The sequence below is a fragment of the Schistocerca americana genome, chromosome 2 (genome assembly GCF_021461395.2).
Source record: "Schistocerca americana isolate TAMUIC-IGC-003095 chromosome 2, iqSchAmer2.1, whole genome shotgun sequence".
NCBI classification, from domain to species: Eukaryota; Metazoa; Arthropoda; class Insecta; order Orthoptera; family Acrididae; genus Schistocerca; species Schistocerca americana.
Window position 1 is genome coordinate 670,616,792 of NC_060120.1, and position 16,139 is coordinate 670,632,930.

Sequence of the window (16,139 nt, forward strand, 5' to 3'; positions counted from 1 at the left end):
ACAGATTTTCAGCTTTCACCATTGCAATTCTGCAATGCCCTGTGTGGCTGCAAGTTATGATTTTCCACCTATCCAATTCCCTTTCTTCCTCCTTCCTCTGTTTCAGAAAATGACTGAATATGATTTTCATTAAAATTAAAATTTAGTCTTTTCATACATATTTAGTCACAAAACACAGTTCCTGATTGTGTTTCATGTGTCAAACAAAATCATTATGTTCTCTTACTGTTCATCAACTATACATGCAAACCTCTGGAGATTAGCTGTTTGATGAGCTCTTCTTCTGGCCAGTTTATTATTTCATAGGATTCTGACACTTTACTGCTTACAAATCACTACTAAATCAAGAAATTTAAAGACAATGTCAAAACAAAGTTGTACATGAAACTTTCTGAACCTTACATATCATCAGATTCGAACTACTTCATCTGAACTTTGTATTTTTCGACACATGCTCACTTGTTAGTGTAAACATACTTTTTTAAAAGCCTTGAAAATTTGGGGGAAGGAAAAACTGAGAAGTTAAGTGTGAGATTCAATACAGCCACATCTAAATTTATATTTTAATTAAGTTAACTGACAACACAAATAACAGAGACGTTTGAATCTCAATTACTAATGTAATCACTGTTACAGTGTGAGATCATCATGCAAGTTATGTTACTGAACAAAAACTCATGCAGTATTAGAACAAAACTAAAAAGAAAGAAATAATACAAAATAATAACCATGGGCTGGTGTTGATCTCAGATGAGATGCCCTCTGAATGGAGCTGTGCAAGAACCATGAAGGTGCTGTCAACCAGCGGGGACCTTCAACATGGTAGATACAATACATTAACAGAATGGGATGGAAGCCAAGTCTAAGAAAAATCAACAGGCCACAAACCTAAGTGAAGCTAATAAATAAATCTGACAGTAATTAACAGCCCATGTTCCAAAGCAGATAGGCACAGATGTACGAGGTGTATTCAAAAAGTATTGGGAATTCTGTAATTTTGCACGTTTTATTAGTACAATTCAGGTGATGTTTCTTTGTTGTGTTGGTAAACATGCCTGAAACGTATCTGTGGCAAGTATTGATTTGTTTCAAAAACAGATCGAGAATTTGCATTAAATTTTGCTAGAAAAATGGGATAAAATGTAACAAAGTTTTAGAAATGTTGACTATTGCTATTTTTGAGACCACTATGAGTAAAACAGGGGTTTACAAATGGTATAAGTTTTTTCAAAATGACTGTGAAGAAATTGAAGATGATGAAAGTTCTGGATCAACTAACAATGACAATATGGAAAAAGTGAAAGAAATGGTGGAAATACAGAGAAGTTGCTGATGATGCTGGCACATTAACTGGCTCAGACCATGATACATTTTCAGATGTTTTGGGTATGAAACATGTGACAGCAAAATTTGTGCCAACGGTGTCAAATTTCAAACAAAAACAGTGGCGAATGGGAGCTGCTCATGAATTGTTAAATGAAGTCAACAACGACGCAGAACTGCTAGAGTATGTCACAACAGGTAACGAAACATGGGTGTACGGATATGAACTGAAACTAAGCCTCAATTATCCCAGTGGAGGCAATCTGGATGACCAGGACAAAAAAAAGCTAGACAAGTGCAGTCATGTCACAGTTTTGCTCATCATTTTCTTCGGTTTTTCATGGCATAGTGCATCATGAGTTCTTGCCAAAGATCAAACGAGCAATAAAGAGTATGACCTACTATAGTTCAATTCTTTTATCTTGGCGGTTCACGCATGCCCGGCCAGACGCGGGAGATTGCTGTGTTGCCAGTTTTATGCGCCAAGAGAAGCAGCGCCATTGTATAGTTCGCAAACTTACGTTTAGGGGGGAGCGCGCAGTTTATGAAGTAAAGCCACCACGGCCGCATTAACCCTTTTGCTGCTACAGAAATGTGCTCCCCGCATTCCGCGATGTGCGTGATTTTGTCATCATTACACTGCTCGCCTGAGCAGACACATGGTGTTTCGACTGCTTTGACACACTTTAACATTCGATTTCACAAAAACTATTTGGCCCAAAAATTTGATTTTTACACATCCTCTTGACTGATACCTCCCCCCCATAAATGACTTAAATTTGTTTCGAAGTTCAACGCAGGTATTGTGTGGTGTTAGATGTAGTAAACCATTGCACGAAATTTTGAAGAGTTTGCAGAGGTGAAAGTCCATAGCGTAAAGTTGCCACTATAAATTTCAAAAAATTACATTCAAACGAATAAAACTAATAAAGTAAGACACTTTGATATTGTTTTTAAATAAAGAAAATATTAAGCACTGAATAAGGCTTGAACACGGAACCCTTTCGCATAGCAGCCATACACTTTAACCATTGTGTTAACAAAGCTCATCATTCAATATGTCTCCCGGAGGACTCCAAAATATCACGCAAAATACCGACAAACATTGTTGGTATGACTATGAATTACTCATGCTTCGTCAAAGTACAATACGAAATAAACAATTACCGCTGTTCTTTATTGCGAAAAAGCGGTTAGTGAGAATGATACAAACACCTTTCCTTGCTATCACCTGAATTAGGAGGCTTATTGCTTGTTTAATTAATAGAATATGAAGCAATTGGAATGAAGAATGCTTTTTCCAAACTTTCTATAAAAGAAAGTCTGCTTTAAAAACATTGCTTTTGTTCAATTACTTCATTTATGACTGAACATTTCTACAACTGAAGACACTTGTCCGTGCTCTGCACTGCAGTCTAGCTCCGGCAACGTCGTTCTCTGTTCATTGGCTGACTGTGTTTTGTGATGTCAGATGCGCAGAACGAACCTAAACTCAGCCGCCGTCATAAATGACATGCACTTTAGTTGAAAACAAAAGGGAGGGGGGGCACCTGTATTTGTGGTTGAAACAATTCATGGCTTATGCATCACAATAAGGCACCTACTTACATTTCATTGCTTGTTTATGAATTTTTAGTGAAAAACAAGATTGTAATATGCCCAGCCTCCATATTTGCCACAATAACTTTTCTCTACTTCCAAAAATAAAAAGAATCTTTAAGGACTGTCGTTTTACAAGGTCACGTGAGATTAAAAGTGTACTGCTGAAAGAGCAAAGTGCTGTCCCAAAGATCGAGTTCCAGAAGTGTTTCGGGTATGGGAAGAAGTGCTAAAATATGTAGCTAATATCTATTTGGGACTACCTTGAAAGTGATAACATTAATGTACACAAATAAATAAAATTATCTCCAAAAACCGAAAATTCCTCATACTTTTTGACCACACCTCATTCATCCACAAATGATAAAAATGCTTAAAAAAATATACATGTTAAGAAGGTAACATTTTTTATTTTATGTGAAAAAGATAATAGTGAAACAAGAAACATTCAAGATGTCCATATAGCTCCTTGAGAGAGTGAAAAAAAGTTCTGTGCATTATTCTATGACTATATACATTCACTGCATTACACCAATGTAATCTAAACAAACTATTATCATCGCGTCTCAGGCTCATATCAAAATTCACACAATTGTCTTCACAGTAGGAACAGAGCTGCTATTAAATTCTCAATGTCCTGTTCTTATAACAACTTCTAGTAAGTGATCTATGAAGTAGTCCATAAAGGCAGCTTTAATGGTTCACAATGTAATTATTTTTGCATAAAATATATACAAATAATACTCATCATTGAAAAATAAGTATAACCAAACAACATTAAAAGGCAGCTTCAGCAGAAAAGGTATAAAAGGTACAAAGAACTATTTCAAAAATAAACATCTCACCCAGGTTTTAACAGTAAGCAAGTTCAGGAGAACCTGCTGCAGGCATTTCATGAACAAACAATATTTACAAAGCATATAAGGAACTGATAGTGATTCACTTAAAGAAAAGGAAGAATAGGAATCAATTTTAATTGATGCTTTAAGTGATACAGTGGTAGCAAGAAACAAAGGGGTCCGGTAGGTGTTATGGACTAATTCAGATCTGATAAAAGCTAAAAATGACAAATCAGCTGGTGGGGTTATGTTGTTAACAATGTTTCTGAAATAGCATGGATAGCAGAAACAGTATTTTAAGCAACACTGGTTGAGTTTAGTGGGAAAAAAGTGATTGCATCCAAGTTTTGCAGTTCTGTTAGTTCAATAGCACTAGTACTGTCTTAGTACAGGAAGTAAGCATTTTCTCTCAACCTGGAAAACTGCTGACTACATCAATAAGTAAGATGTGAGCAGACCAACAGTTTAACTTGTGTATTCAAACCATGGTGCCATTTAGCTGTTCATATGTTTTGGGAGATGTGAAAGTTATAACTTCCAATCAAGTTGCAGAACTCACATCTTCAAGTCAAGGTGTGTAAGAAAAATATCACTGAGCAGTAAAATTAATAAGAAGGCTGCATCTGAGAAAAACAGGGGGAAAATGATAATCTTCAGTAAATGGATATAACCAGACATTTTAATATCACCAACTGAATATTTGCAACTACTACTCAGCTCCAAAAACATGTTGCTAGTTCAACAGATAAATATTAATCACTTAAACAGTTCATCCATGATTCAACATCAGTTTACTGATTACTTTCCATTTAAAACTTTCCATAAAAACAACAAACGCAATTAGAGATTTTTTTGGACTTTAACCTGTGATTGGCAAGAGTACAATGTTCACAGTAGAGCATTACATTTGTGTGACCAGCTGAGTGAGTTGCAATCGTTCCCCCTCACTCGTTATCCATGTGGTTCAATCTACTTGCTTCCCAAACAGGGAAGCTGTCGGTGAGTGTGACCTAATAGGCAGCTCTTTCCATACGGTTAAGGAAATATAACTAGTACTGTCTTAGTACAGGAAGTAAGCATTTTCTCTCAACCTTGAAAACTGCTGACTACATCAATAAATAAGATGTGAGCAGACCAACAGTTTAACTTGTGTATTCAAACCATGGTGCCATTTAGCTGTTCATATGTTTTGGGAGATGTGAAAGTTATAACTTCCAATCAACTATCTCAAAATGTAGCATGAGGCCTAAGAAAAAGCATCAAGCCTGCACACACTGCACCACCATGACCTTTGCACACATGTGATTTGCACATGGCTACGTGAGCCACATAAACACCTATCATTAGGCAAGATAGTGTCGGTCAAACTTCTTCCAAGCTGTGCAAAGTTTACTTGCCCTCTCTCTTGCACAACAGTCGAGTTAACGGCACATGGTACTACTGTCTTCAGCAAGTTGGGCAGAGGAATTGGTTGCTTATTTCTCCCAACAAGAACCGACTCAAAAAATAAATGAGAATTGGCTTCTCAAAATATGAACACTATATAGATTACTTGAAACAAAAAATTCTCAAAATGTCACAAATAAAAGAGAGGATCTGGGAGAGAAAATCTGCTGAAGAAAGACAGGAGTCAACACAAGGGACAAACAAAGAGAGAGAGAGAGAGAGAGAGAGAGAGAGAGAGAGTTAGTTTTTTGGGTGGGCAGGGGTTAAATCAGAATAAAGAGCTTTATGTTCAAAGATGGTAAGTGATGCAGCAGCATAAAAGAAGTTACTAAAGTTTAAAGATTCATGATAATGAGTAAAAATATGCACATCTTTTAATGGCAGTTTACAGAATAATTTTCAGACATTTAAATTTTATTCGCAGTCATCCAACAGACTATTTCAATGCTGGAAAGTCTTGGGTGAAATACAAATAACTGGAGAACCATCCACGATATAGCTGAGATACTGAGCAGTTGACAGGCACATCAAGAAGACTGAAATTGTTGCTAGGCTCTTTTGATAATCTCCTGCTTTGGAACTATACACTAAAACACTCACACACTATACAGCAAGTTGTTATTGCCATTACTCCTTCCATTATTTACATTTTTCCCCTTCATTTATTCCATCATTCAAATAACACTGATTACGTCATGCCTCCTCCCCCCCCTTTCTCTCCCCCCCCCCCCTCTCTCTCTCTCTCTCTCTCTCTCTCTCTCTCTCTCTCTCCCTCTCTCCCTCCCCCCCCCACTCCCCCCCCCCCCCCCCCACACACACACAAAACAAACAAAAAATTTCATTCTTTATCTACATTTCAATGTGCTCTTACTTCAAGGACTCCTATTCTATTTCTCACTTATTTTCTCTTAGCTCTGAAAAGGCATCCTATACACGACACTGCTCCTGTTTCTGTTGCTCATGAGTACGAAGTATGATTATGCTACCTGTGCAGAATATATAAAGTGTTTCCTCTGTAGCACTTATGGCTACTACGATTCAGTTCTATGAAATACAAAATGTGAGTTATAAAAATGTCTTTTTTTGAGTTTAGTAATTTTATAATGAAACCTCTTTTTAAGCTATCTCTGGGGAGCGAAATATTTTTTCCTTAAATGAGGATCTTCCTTAAACAGGGGTTTTGGCTTCAATATGACCCACAATCAGAATTTGAAGGTTTTTAAGCTATATCAGTATAGGACTCTAATCACAAACATACAACTTAGCACTAGCAAATGATGCATTAGTGTCATATATTATTTATTAATTCAACATGCATTTATTTTAAAGTCATGTGTAAAGTCACGAACTGGTGTCCGGAATTAAAGGCAGAATCCATAATGAGGAAGAAATTACTTGCATTCAGAAGGTTTTTATTCAATTAATGGCATAGATCAATATGATTACATGAAAAAAAATCCTTAACCATTACCCTTTATTACTTGAATAAAGAAATGGGAAGGCATACTTTGCTTTTTTTCTGCCAGAATAACATACCAAGAAGAGTTGTTATTCTGTTGGTTGATATTAGCTAGAACAAACATTCTACACAAATGCAAAGCATAGTGCAGCTGAATCCTCCATACCACCACCACCACCAACTCCCTCCCATCCTCTTTCCACCTTCTACCAGCTGTGCTTGGTTCTCTATAAAAGCATCACACAGTCACATCCACCTGATGTGCAAAACTCAAGAGTATCATCACAACAACATCCTTAAATGTCATGCTTTCTGGAATATATGTGACAACACTTAGGGAAATCACCCTCATCTTACACAGCAACTGATACAGATCCACAGCCAGCACAGTACAGCATTCCATGGAGTGGCAAACAAGTGCATAGCCTGTAAAATATTTATTCTCATTACATCCTTTCTTTCAAGGAATGAAACTGACATTTGTACAACAGTCATTCTGTATTTAGCTCTTACAGAATGAATTACATCAAGGTCTATAAGTTGCAGGTAACCTGTACAGCTAGTGGGAAGAGGTAGAGCTTAGACTGCCATGCCTTTCAGATGCCAAGCACGCCGAACCGATGTTTGAGCAGTCTCTTCTGCTTCATCTCCTAGAGGGGCTTTCCTGGACCGCAGCTCTAAAAAGTTTGACCCCCTGCACATCCAAACATTGTGCAACTCGCTGGATCGTACAGTTCTGGACTCTTTAACACAGCTGCATCCACAGATACAAGAGCAGCATGAAAACATGCTATCAGTTCTTCCACGTGTCAACAGAGTAGAATACGTGAGCTCCTTATTTTTGTAAACCATCAAAGAATTATGAAAAAAATTTATACCTTGTTTGCAGAAACAGTAGGTGTTCTTGATATTCTTTTCCATATGGGCCAAAAGTGCTAAAGCATAATATTATTGCTCCATGCTGTTCTTGTATTATGTAGGGCTGCCAACATAATTTAGTGTCTATCATATATATAGTACACTACTAGTACTTTGTGACTGAAGGTACCACGTACTGGGAGTTTTATCTGAACCTCAAAACGTGCTTAATGAAAATAATGATAACAAGGGCCATGAAGTGATGGAATAGATCATGATTATTGGATATAATGTCTGCCTATTCTGCAAAACACTTTTTCATGTGACTCAAACATGATTCAGCTGCGACTGGCGATTTTTCTGTAAATCTTACACACACATCTATTTTTCTCAAAGGCTTTAGGCCTTTATGGTTCTCAATGCCTCAATTCTTTTCCTACTTTAACTTTCTATTGAAACCTATCCTGTTGGTGACGAGTCTCCCTTAGTTATGGGAAAGTTGAAGAAGGGGAGGGAGAGAGGTACAACTCTAAGTTCTATCTAACAGAACTTTTTGTAATTTAGTAGGCAGCCTATACTTCAGATTTACTTTTTCCCATAATCTTGTGTCAAAAGTTTACGTGCAGCCTATATATGTGCACATACAGTACAATGAGGTGCTAACTGAAAGGAATGACATATTTAGAAGACTGAAGTATATGTGAAAACCTATACAAGGACAATGGAGGTATGAAAGACAATCAAGAGACATTACAACATGGCATGGAACCCAAAGTTACAGGGGAGATTAGATGGATCCCAAAAGAAATAGCTGGAAGAAGAGTTCCAGTATTTGAGGGTCTCCAAACTGAGCTATTAAAAAATGCAGGAATTTCAGCAACTGAATTAGTAAAGGAACTGTTCCACAAAATTTTCTCTAGGTGTATCCGGTCAATCATTTACATACCAGTCTTCAAGAAAGGGAATCCAAATAAGTAAAAATTGCAGAACAATAGCGTCAATACCGGATGCTGGTAAGATTTATAGAATCATCCACAATAAATTAAATCCATAGATGGACAGGGAACAAGCAGGGTTCAGAGAGGTTAGAGGCACCAGGGACCAAATAGCAAATGAAAGATGGATCACAGAAAACACCATAGAATGTCGACACCTTCTTGTTGTGTGTGCCACGGGCTACAGTAAACAATGTGGGCAGTACTAGACCTTACAGGAATGCCAGATCACCTTAAACAACTAATCAGAAATCTGTACAAAAACCAAATAGTAACAATAAAACTACAGCAAGAATATGTTGTTGTTGTGGTCTTAACTCAAAAGACTGGTTTGATGCATCTCTCCACACTATTCTATCCCATGATAGGCTCTTTCTCTCTGAATAACTTCTGCAACATACATCCGTCTGAATCTGCTAACTATATTCTTCTATTGATCTCCCTCTACAATCTTTAACCCTCTCCCCCCCCCCCCCCCCCCCCAAAAAAAAAAAAAAAAAAAAAAAAAAAAAAAAAAAAAAAAACCCACACACACACACACACACACACACACACACACACACACACACACTTTCCTCCACCACTACACTATTCAACACTTGAGGTCTCAGAAAGTGTTCTATTAAACGATCCCGTCTTTTAGTCAAGTTGTACCACAAATTTATTTTCTCTGCAGTTCCATTCAGTACATCTCGATTAGTTATGCGACCTACCCATCAAATCTTCAGTATTCTCCTCTAGCACCAGATTTCAAAAGCTTCTGTTCTCTTCTCATATAAACTGTTTATCACCCATGTTTCACTTCCATACTATACACACAATACAAAAACCCTTCAGAAAAACTTCTCAACAATTGATGTTAATAGATTCTTCTTCAGAAAGATTCTTGCCATTGCCAGTCTACATTTTATATTCTCTCTAATTCAGCCATCATCAGTTATTTTGCTGGCCCAAATGGCAAAACTTATCTCCTACTTTCAAGTGTATTTCCTCATCTAATTCCCTCGGTATCAACTACATTCCATTATCCTTCTTTTTGCTTTTGTTGATGTTCATCTTATGCCCTCCTTTCAAGGCACCACACAGTCTGTTCAACTAGGCACCACACATTCCGTTTCCTGCTCTTCCAAGTCTTTTGCTGTCTCAGAGAGAATTACAAATGTCACTGGAAAACCTCAAGGTTTTCACTCTTCTACTTGAGCTTTAATTCCTACTCCAGATTTTTCTCTGGTTTCCCCTACTGCTTGCTCAGTGTATGTATTAAGTACCATCTGGGATAGGCAACAACCCTGCCTCACTCCCTTCTTAACTTCTGCTTGCTTTTCATGCCCCTTGATTGCTACAGGTGCTGTCTGGTTTCTGTACTAGTTGTAAACAGCATTTTGCTCCCTTTATTTTATGCCTGCAATCTTCAGAATTTCAATGGGAGTATTCCTATCAACATTGTGAAAAGCTTTCTTTAAGTCTACAAATGCTATAAACATAGGTTTATCTTTCCTTAATCTATCTTCTGGCTCTGAGCACTATGGGACTTAACATCTATGGTCATCAGTCCACCAGAACTTAGAACTACCTAAACCTAACTAACCTAAGGACATCACACAACACCCAGAACACCCAGTCATCACGAAGTAGAGAAAATCCCTGATCCCGCCGGGAATCGAACCCGGGAACCCGGGCGCGGGAAGCGAGAACGCTACCGCACGACCACAAGCTGCGGACTTAATCTATCTTCTAAGAGAAGTCGTAGAGTGGTCAGTGTTGCCTTGTGTGTTCCTACATTTATCCGGAACCCAAACTGATCTTCCCCAAGGGTGCTTCTACCAGCTTTTCCATTCTTCTGCAATGAATTCGTGTTAGTATTTTACAACCATGACTTATAAATTGATAGTTCAATAATATTCACAATTGTCAACAACTGCTATTTTGGAATCTGAATTATCACAGTCATTTTGATGTCTGAGGGTATTTGCCTTATCTCATACATCCTGCACACCACATGGAATAATTTTGTCATGGGTGGCTATCCCAAGTCTATCAGTAGTCCCAAGGGAGTGTCATCTACTCCACGGACCTTGTTTCAACTTAGGTTTTACGGTGCTCTGCCAAATTATTCTCAAAGTATCACGTCTCCCAACTCTCCCCTTTCTATAATACAGTCTTCAAGTTCATTTCCCTTGTATAAATCCTTTATATATTCCTCCCACCTTCAGCTTTCTCTTCTTTGCTTAGGTCTGGTTTTCAACCTGAGATATTTTTATTCCTACAGCTGCTTTTCTTTCCTCCAAAGGCCTCCTTAATTTCCTGTAAAGCTTTTGACAATGTTGACTGGAATACTCTCTTTCAAATTCTGAAGGTGGCAGGAGTAAAATACAGGGAGCGAAAGGCTATTTACAATTTGTACAGAAAGCTGATGGCAGTTATAAGAGTCGAGGGACATGAAAGGGAAGCAGTGGTTGGGAAGGGAGTGAGACAGGGTTGTAGCCTCTCCCCAATGTTATTCAATCTGTATATTGAGCAAGCAGTAAAGGAAACAAAAGAAAAATTCGGAGTAGGTATTAAAATCCATGGAGAAGAAATAAAAACTTTAAGGTTCGCCGATGACATTGTAATTCTGTCAGAGACAGCAAAGGACTTGGAAGAGCAGTTGAACGGAATGGACAGTGTCTTGAAAGGAGGATATAAGATGAACATCAACAAAAGCAAAACAAGGATAATGGATTGTAGTCAAATTAAGTCTGGTGATGCTGACGGTATTAGATTAGGAAATGAGACACTTAAAGTAGTAAAGGAGTTTTGCTATTTGGAGAGCAAAATAACTGATGATGGTCGAAGTAGAGAGGACATAAAATGTAGACAGGCAACGGCAAGGAAAGCGTTTCTGAAGAAGAGAAATTTGTTAACATCAAGTATTGATTTAAGTGTCAGGAAGTCGTTTCTGAAAGTATTTGTATGGTGTGTAGCCATGTATGGAAGTGAAACATGGACAATAAATAGCTTAGACAAGAGGAGAATAAAAGCTTTCGAAATTTGGTGCTACAGAAGAATGCTGAAGATTAGATGGGTAGATCACATAACTAATGAGGAGGTATTGAATAGAATTGGGGAGAAGAGGAGTTTGTGGCACAACTTGACAAGAAGAAGGGACCAGTTGGTAGGACATGTTCTGAGGCATCAAGGGATCACAAATTTAGCATTGGAGGGTAAAAACCGTAGAGGGAGACCAAGAGATAAATACACTAAGCAGATTCAGAAGGATGTGGGTTGCAGTAAGTACTGGGAGATGAAGAAGCTTGCACAGGATAGAGTAGCATGGAGAGCTGCATCAAACCAGTCTCAGGACTGAAGACCACAACAACAACAACAACAACAACAACAGGCAGTATCTATCTTTCCCCTAGTAATATATGCTTCTAAATCCTTACATCTGCCATCTAACCATTCCTGCTGAACCATTTTGCACTTCCTGTTAATCTCAGTTTTTAGACATTTTTGTTCTCTTTCACCTGATTCATTTGCTCCATTTTTATATTTTCTCCTTTCATCATATTTAACATGTCCTGTGACATCCAAGGATTTCTACCCAGCTTTGTCTTCTTACCTATTGGATCCTCTGCTGCCTTCTCTATTTCATCTCTCGAAGGAACCCGTTTGTCTTCTACTGTATTCCTTTCCCCTGTTCTATTCAATTGATGCCTAATGATCCTTCTGGAATGTTCAGCAATCTCTGGTTCTTTCAACTTATCCACATCCCAGACCCATAATTTCCTGTATTTTTACAAATTATTCAATTTTAATCTACACTTCATAACCAGTAAATTGGGTCAGAGTCCATATCTGCCCCTGGAAATGTCTTATAATTTAAAATCTGGTTTTAAAAATTTCTGTCTTACAATCATGTAATCAATCTGAAACACACTGGTATCTCCACGTTTCTTCCACGTGTACAACCTTCTTCCACAATTCTAAAAACCAAGTGCTAACGATGATTAAATTACGCTCTGTGAAAAATTCTACCATTCAGCTTCCTCTTTTATTTCTTCTCTTCAGTCCATGTTCACCTAATATATTTCCTTTCCTTCCTTTTCCTACTACTGAATTCCAGCCCACGATCAAAATTATATTTCTGTCTTTCTTAACTGTGTGAATAATTTCTTTTATCTCACATAACGTTTCTTCAATCTCTACATCATCTGCAGAGCTAATTTACATATAAACTTGTAGTACTGTGGTGCTTGTGGGCTTTGTGTATCTTGGTTATGATATGCATTCATTGTGTGTTCATAGGAGCTTACCCACATTCTTATTTTTCTTATTCATTATTAAACCTGCTCCTGCAATAGCTGTGTTTGATTTTGTATTTATAATCCTGTTTTCAGAGAAGACCTGTGCCTCCGCCACTACTCTTCGCTTATTCCCACTATACACTTCAACCTATCCATTTTCCTTTTAAAATCTTCTAATCTACCTGCCCGAGTAAGGGATCTAACATTCCACACTCCGACCCTGATGGAACACCCTCCAGTGTAGTTCCACCGAGGGAACCAAATAGGGGACTATTTTACCTATGGAATATTTTACTCAAGAGGATGCCATCATCATTTAACCAAACAGTAGAGCTGTATGCCCTCAGGAAAAATTACAGCTGTTGTATCCCTTTGCTTTCAGCCTTTCACACTACCAGCACAGCAAGGCTGCTTTGGTTGATTTTTACAAGGTCAGGTCAGTCAATCATGCAGATTGTCACCCCTGCAAATACTGGAAAGACTGGTACCCCTCTTCAGGAACCACATGTGTGTCTGGCCTCTCAATACATTCCCCTCTGTAGCATTTGCACCTACAGTATGGCTATCCGTATTGCTGAGGCATGCAAGCCACTCCACTAACGGCAAGGTCCATGGGTCATGGGGGGAGCAAGAATTTAAGGATTGGGAAATGATTCATGTCGTTGACAGTCATGTATACTATCTCCAGTTCTTTTCAGTCTGTATAGTGAATATGTAATAAGGTCTGTAGATCTAACACATATGGAAACTGCAATTAAAATTACAGCTGTTATCAACAACTTTAGATATACAGGCGACACAACACTTAGCAGGCAGTGAAAAAGACTTTAAAGTGGGCTGGGAAAAACATTAAAAGAAAGCATGAAAGTTTACCTCTATCTAAATTTAAAGAAAACAAAAATCTTGACAACAGGAATGGACACTAATGTAGTCACAGGTACCAAATCGATGAGGAAGCAGATAACTATACGCTACTAGTCATAAGTTTTTGGTCACCCATGTCACAAACTATATACAGGGCTATTACAAATGATTGAAGCGATTTCATAAATTCACTGTAGCTCCATTCATTGTCATATGGTCACGACACACTACAGATACGTAGAAAAACTCATGGTTTTGTTCGGCTGAAGCCGCACTTCAGGTTTCTGCCGCCAGAGCGCTCGAGAGTGCAGTGAGACAAAATGGCGACAGGAGCCGAGAAAGCGTATGTCGTGCTTGAAATGCACTCACATCAGTCAGTCATAACAGTGCAACGACACTTCAGGACGAAGTTCAACAAAGATCCACCAATTGCTAACTCCATTCGGCGATGGTATGTGCAGTTTAAAGCTTCTCAATGCCTCTGTAAGGGGAAATCAACGGGTCGGCCTGCAGTGAGCGAAGAAACGGTTGAACGCGTGCGGGCAAGTTTCACGCATAGCCCGCAGAAGTCGACAAATAAAACAAGCAGGGAGCTAAACGTACCACAGCCGACGGTTTGGAAAATCTTACGGAAAAGGCTAAAGCAGAAGCCTTACCGTTTACAATTGCTACAAGCCCTGACACCCGATGACAAAGTCAAACGCTTTGAAATTTCAGCGCGGTTGCAACAGCTCATGGAAGAGGATGCGTTCAGTGCGAAACTTGTTTTCAGTGATGAAGGAACATTTTTTCTTAATGGTGAAGTGAACAGACACAATGTGCAAATCTGGGCGGTAGAGAATCCTCACGCATTCGTGCAGCAAATTCACAATTCACCAAAAGTTAACGTATTTTGTGCAATCTCACGGTTTAAAGTTTACGGCCCCTTTTTCTTCTGCGAAAAAAACGTTACAGGAAACGTGTATCTGGACATGCTGGGAAATTGGCTCATGCCACAACTGGAGACCGACAGCGCCAACTTCATCTTTCAACAGGATGGTGCTCCACCGCACTTTCATCATGATGTTCAGCATTTCTTAAACAGGAGATTGGAAAACCGATGGATCGGTCGTGGTGGAGATCATGATCAGCAATTCATGTCATGGCCTCCATGCTCTCCCGACTTAACCCCATGCGATTTCTTTCTGAGGGGTTATGTGAAAGATTCAGTGTTTAAACCTCCTCTACCAAGAAACGTGCCAGAACTGCGAGCTCGCATCAATGATGCTTTCGAACTCATTGATGGGGACATGCTGTGCAGAGTGTGGGAGGAACTTGATTATCGGCTTGATGTCTGCCGAATCACTAAAGGGGCACATATCAAACATTTGTGAATGCCTAAAAAAACTTTTTGAGTTTTTGTATGTGTGTGCAAAGCATTGTGAAAATATCTCAAATAATAAAGTTATTGCAGAGCTGTGAAATCGCTTCAATCATTTGTAATAACCCTGTATATTAGTTAAATGCACAGACACACTGTACGAAATAAACCACAAAATACGTATTTTCTATTTTTGTCATGATACAATATGATGTAGATTCTAGCCTCTTCAAAGTATCCCTACTTTTCCTTCAGACATCTGCACAGACTCTTGGCATTATGGAGATAAGATTTTGTAGTGTTTTTGCCGCGCACGGGGTCCCGGTTTCGATTCCCGGTGGGGTCAGGGATTTTTCCTGCCTTACTCATCACCATCATCATCATCATCATCGTTCAACCCCATTACGGTCTGAGGAAGGCGATGGCAAACCACCTCCGCTAGGGCCTTGCCTAGTCAGCGGTGTGGGTCTCCCGCATCGTTCCCTACGCTTGTCGGAGTATGGGACCACCACCACCACCACCACCACCACCACCACCACCACCACCACCACCACCACCATCGTCAGTGTTCTTGCAGATACTGCAGTGCACCACTTTTGCCAATTATTCCACAAAACAACATTAGATGACCTCAATTTTCTGACTTCCCAGTCAAGTACATCCCATAAGAGTTCAATGGGATGTAAGTCAGGTGACTGACCTCGCCAAATCACATTTTTCATTTCCCCACATTTCTATTTTCTGGTGACATAACCTCTGCACAATTTAGAAGGTTGTTTGAGATTACATTTACGCTGCAGAACCAACGCAAGTCTCTGGCCAGATGGAGCTGCATTGTTCATCAGTATCCTCTGATATACCTCCTCCTTTAATGTGTCATTAATTCTCAGTACATCAGTGACTCTATCACCAGTGAAATATCCCCACATCGTAACTGACCCTCTACCATGGCCTTCTTTTTGGCATGACACACTGACTCTCCATGCGTTCTCCACTAAGTCGACAAACAAACATTCGATATTACTTAAAAACTTAGATTAGTCCATAAATTAAACTTTGGACCATCGCTACACACTTCAGTTTTTCTGTCTGCGCCCATTACAATTGTTT

General features: G+C 38.9%; 1 protein-coding gene across 1 annotated transcript in view; it reads right to left on the reverse strand.

The window, feature by feature from the left end:
• Window positions 1-16,139, reverse strand: part of LOC124591296 ((E3-independent) E2 ubiquitin-conjugating enzyme) — a 234,699-nt gene that overhangs the window by 151,750 nt on the left and 66,810 nt on the right. Inside the window, exon 6 of the mRNA XM_047131723.1 lies at window positions 729-812. Within this exon, the coding sequence (XP_046987679.1) occupies window positions 729-812 (84 nt within the window). The remainder of the gene's footprint in view (window positions 1-728; window positions 813-16,139) is intronic.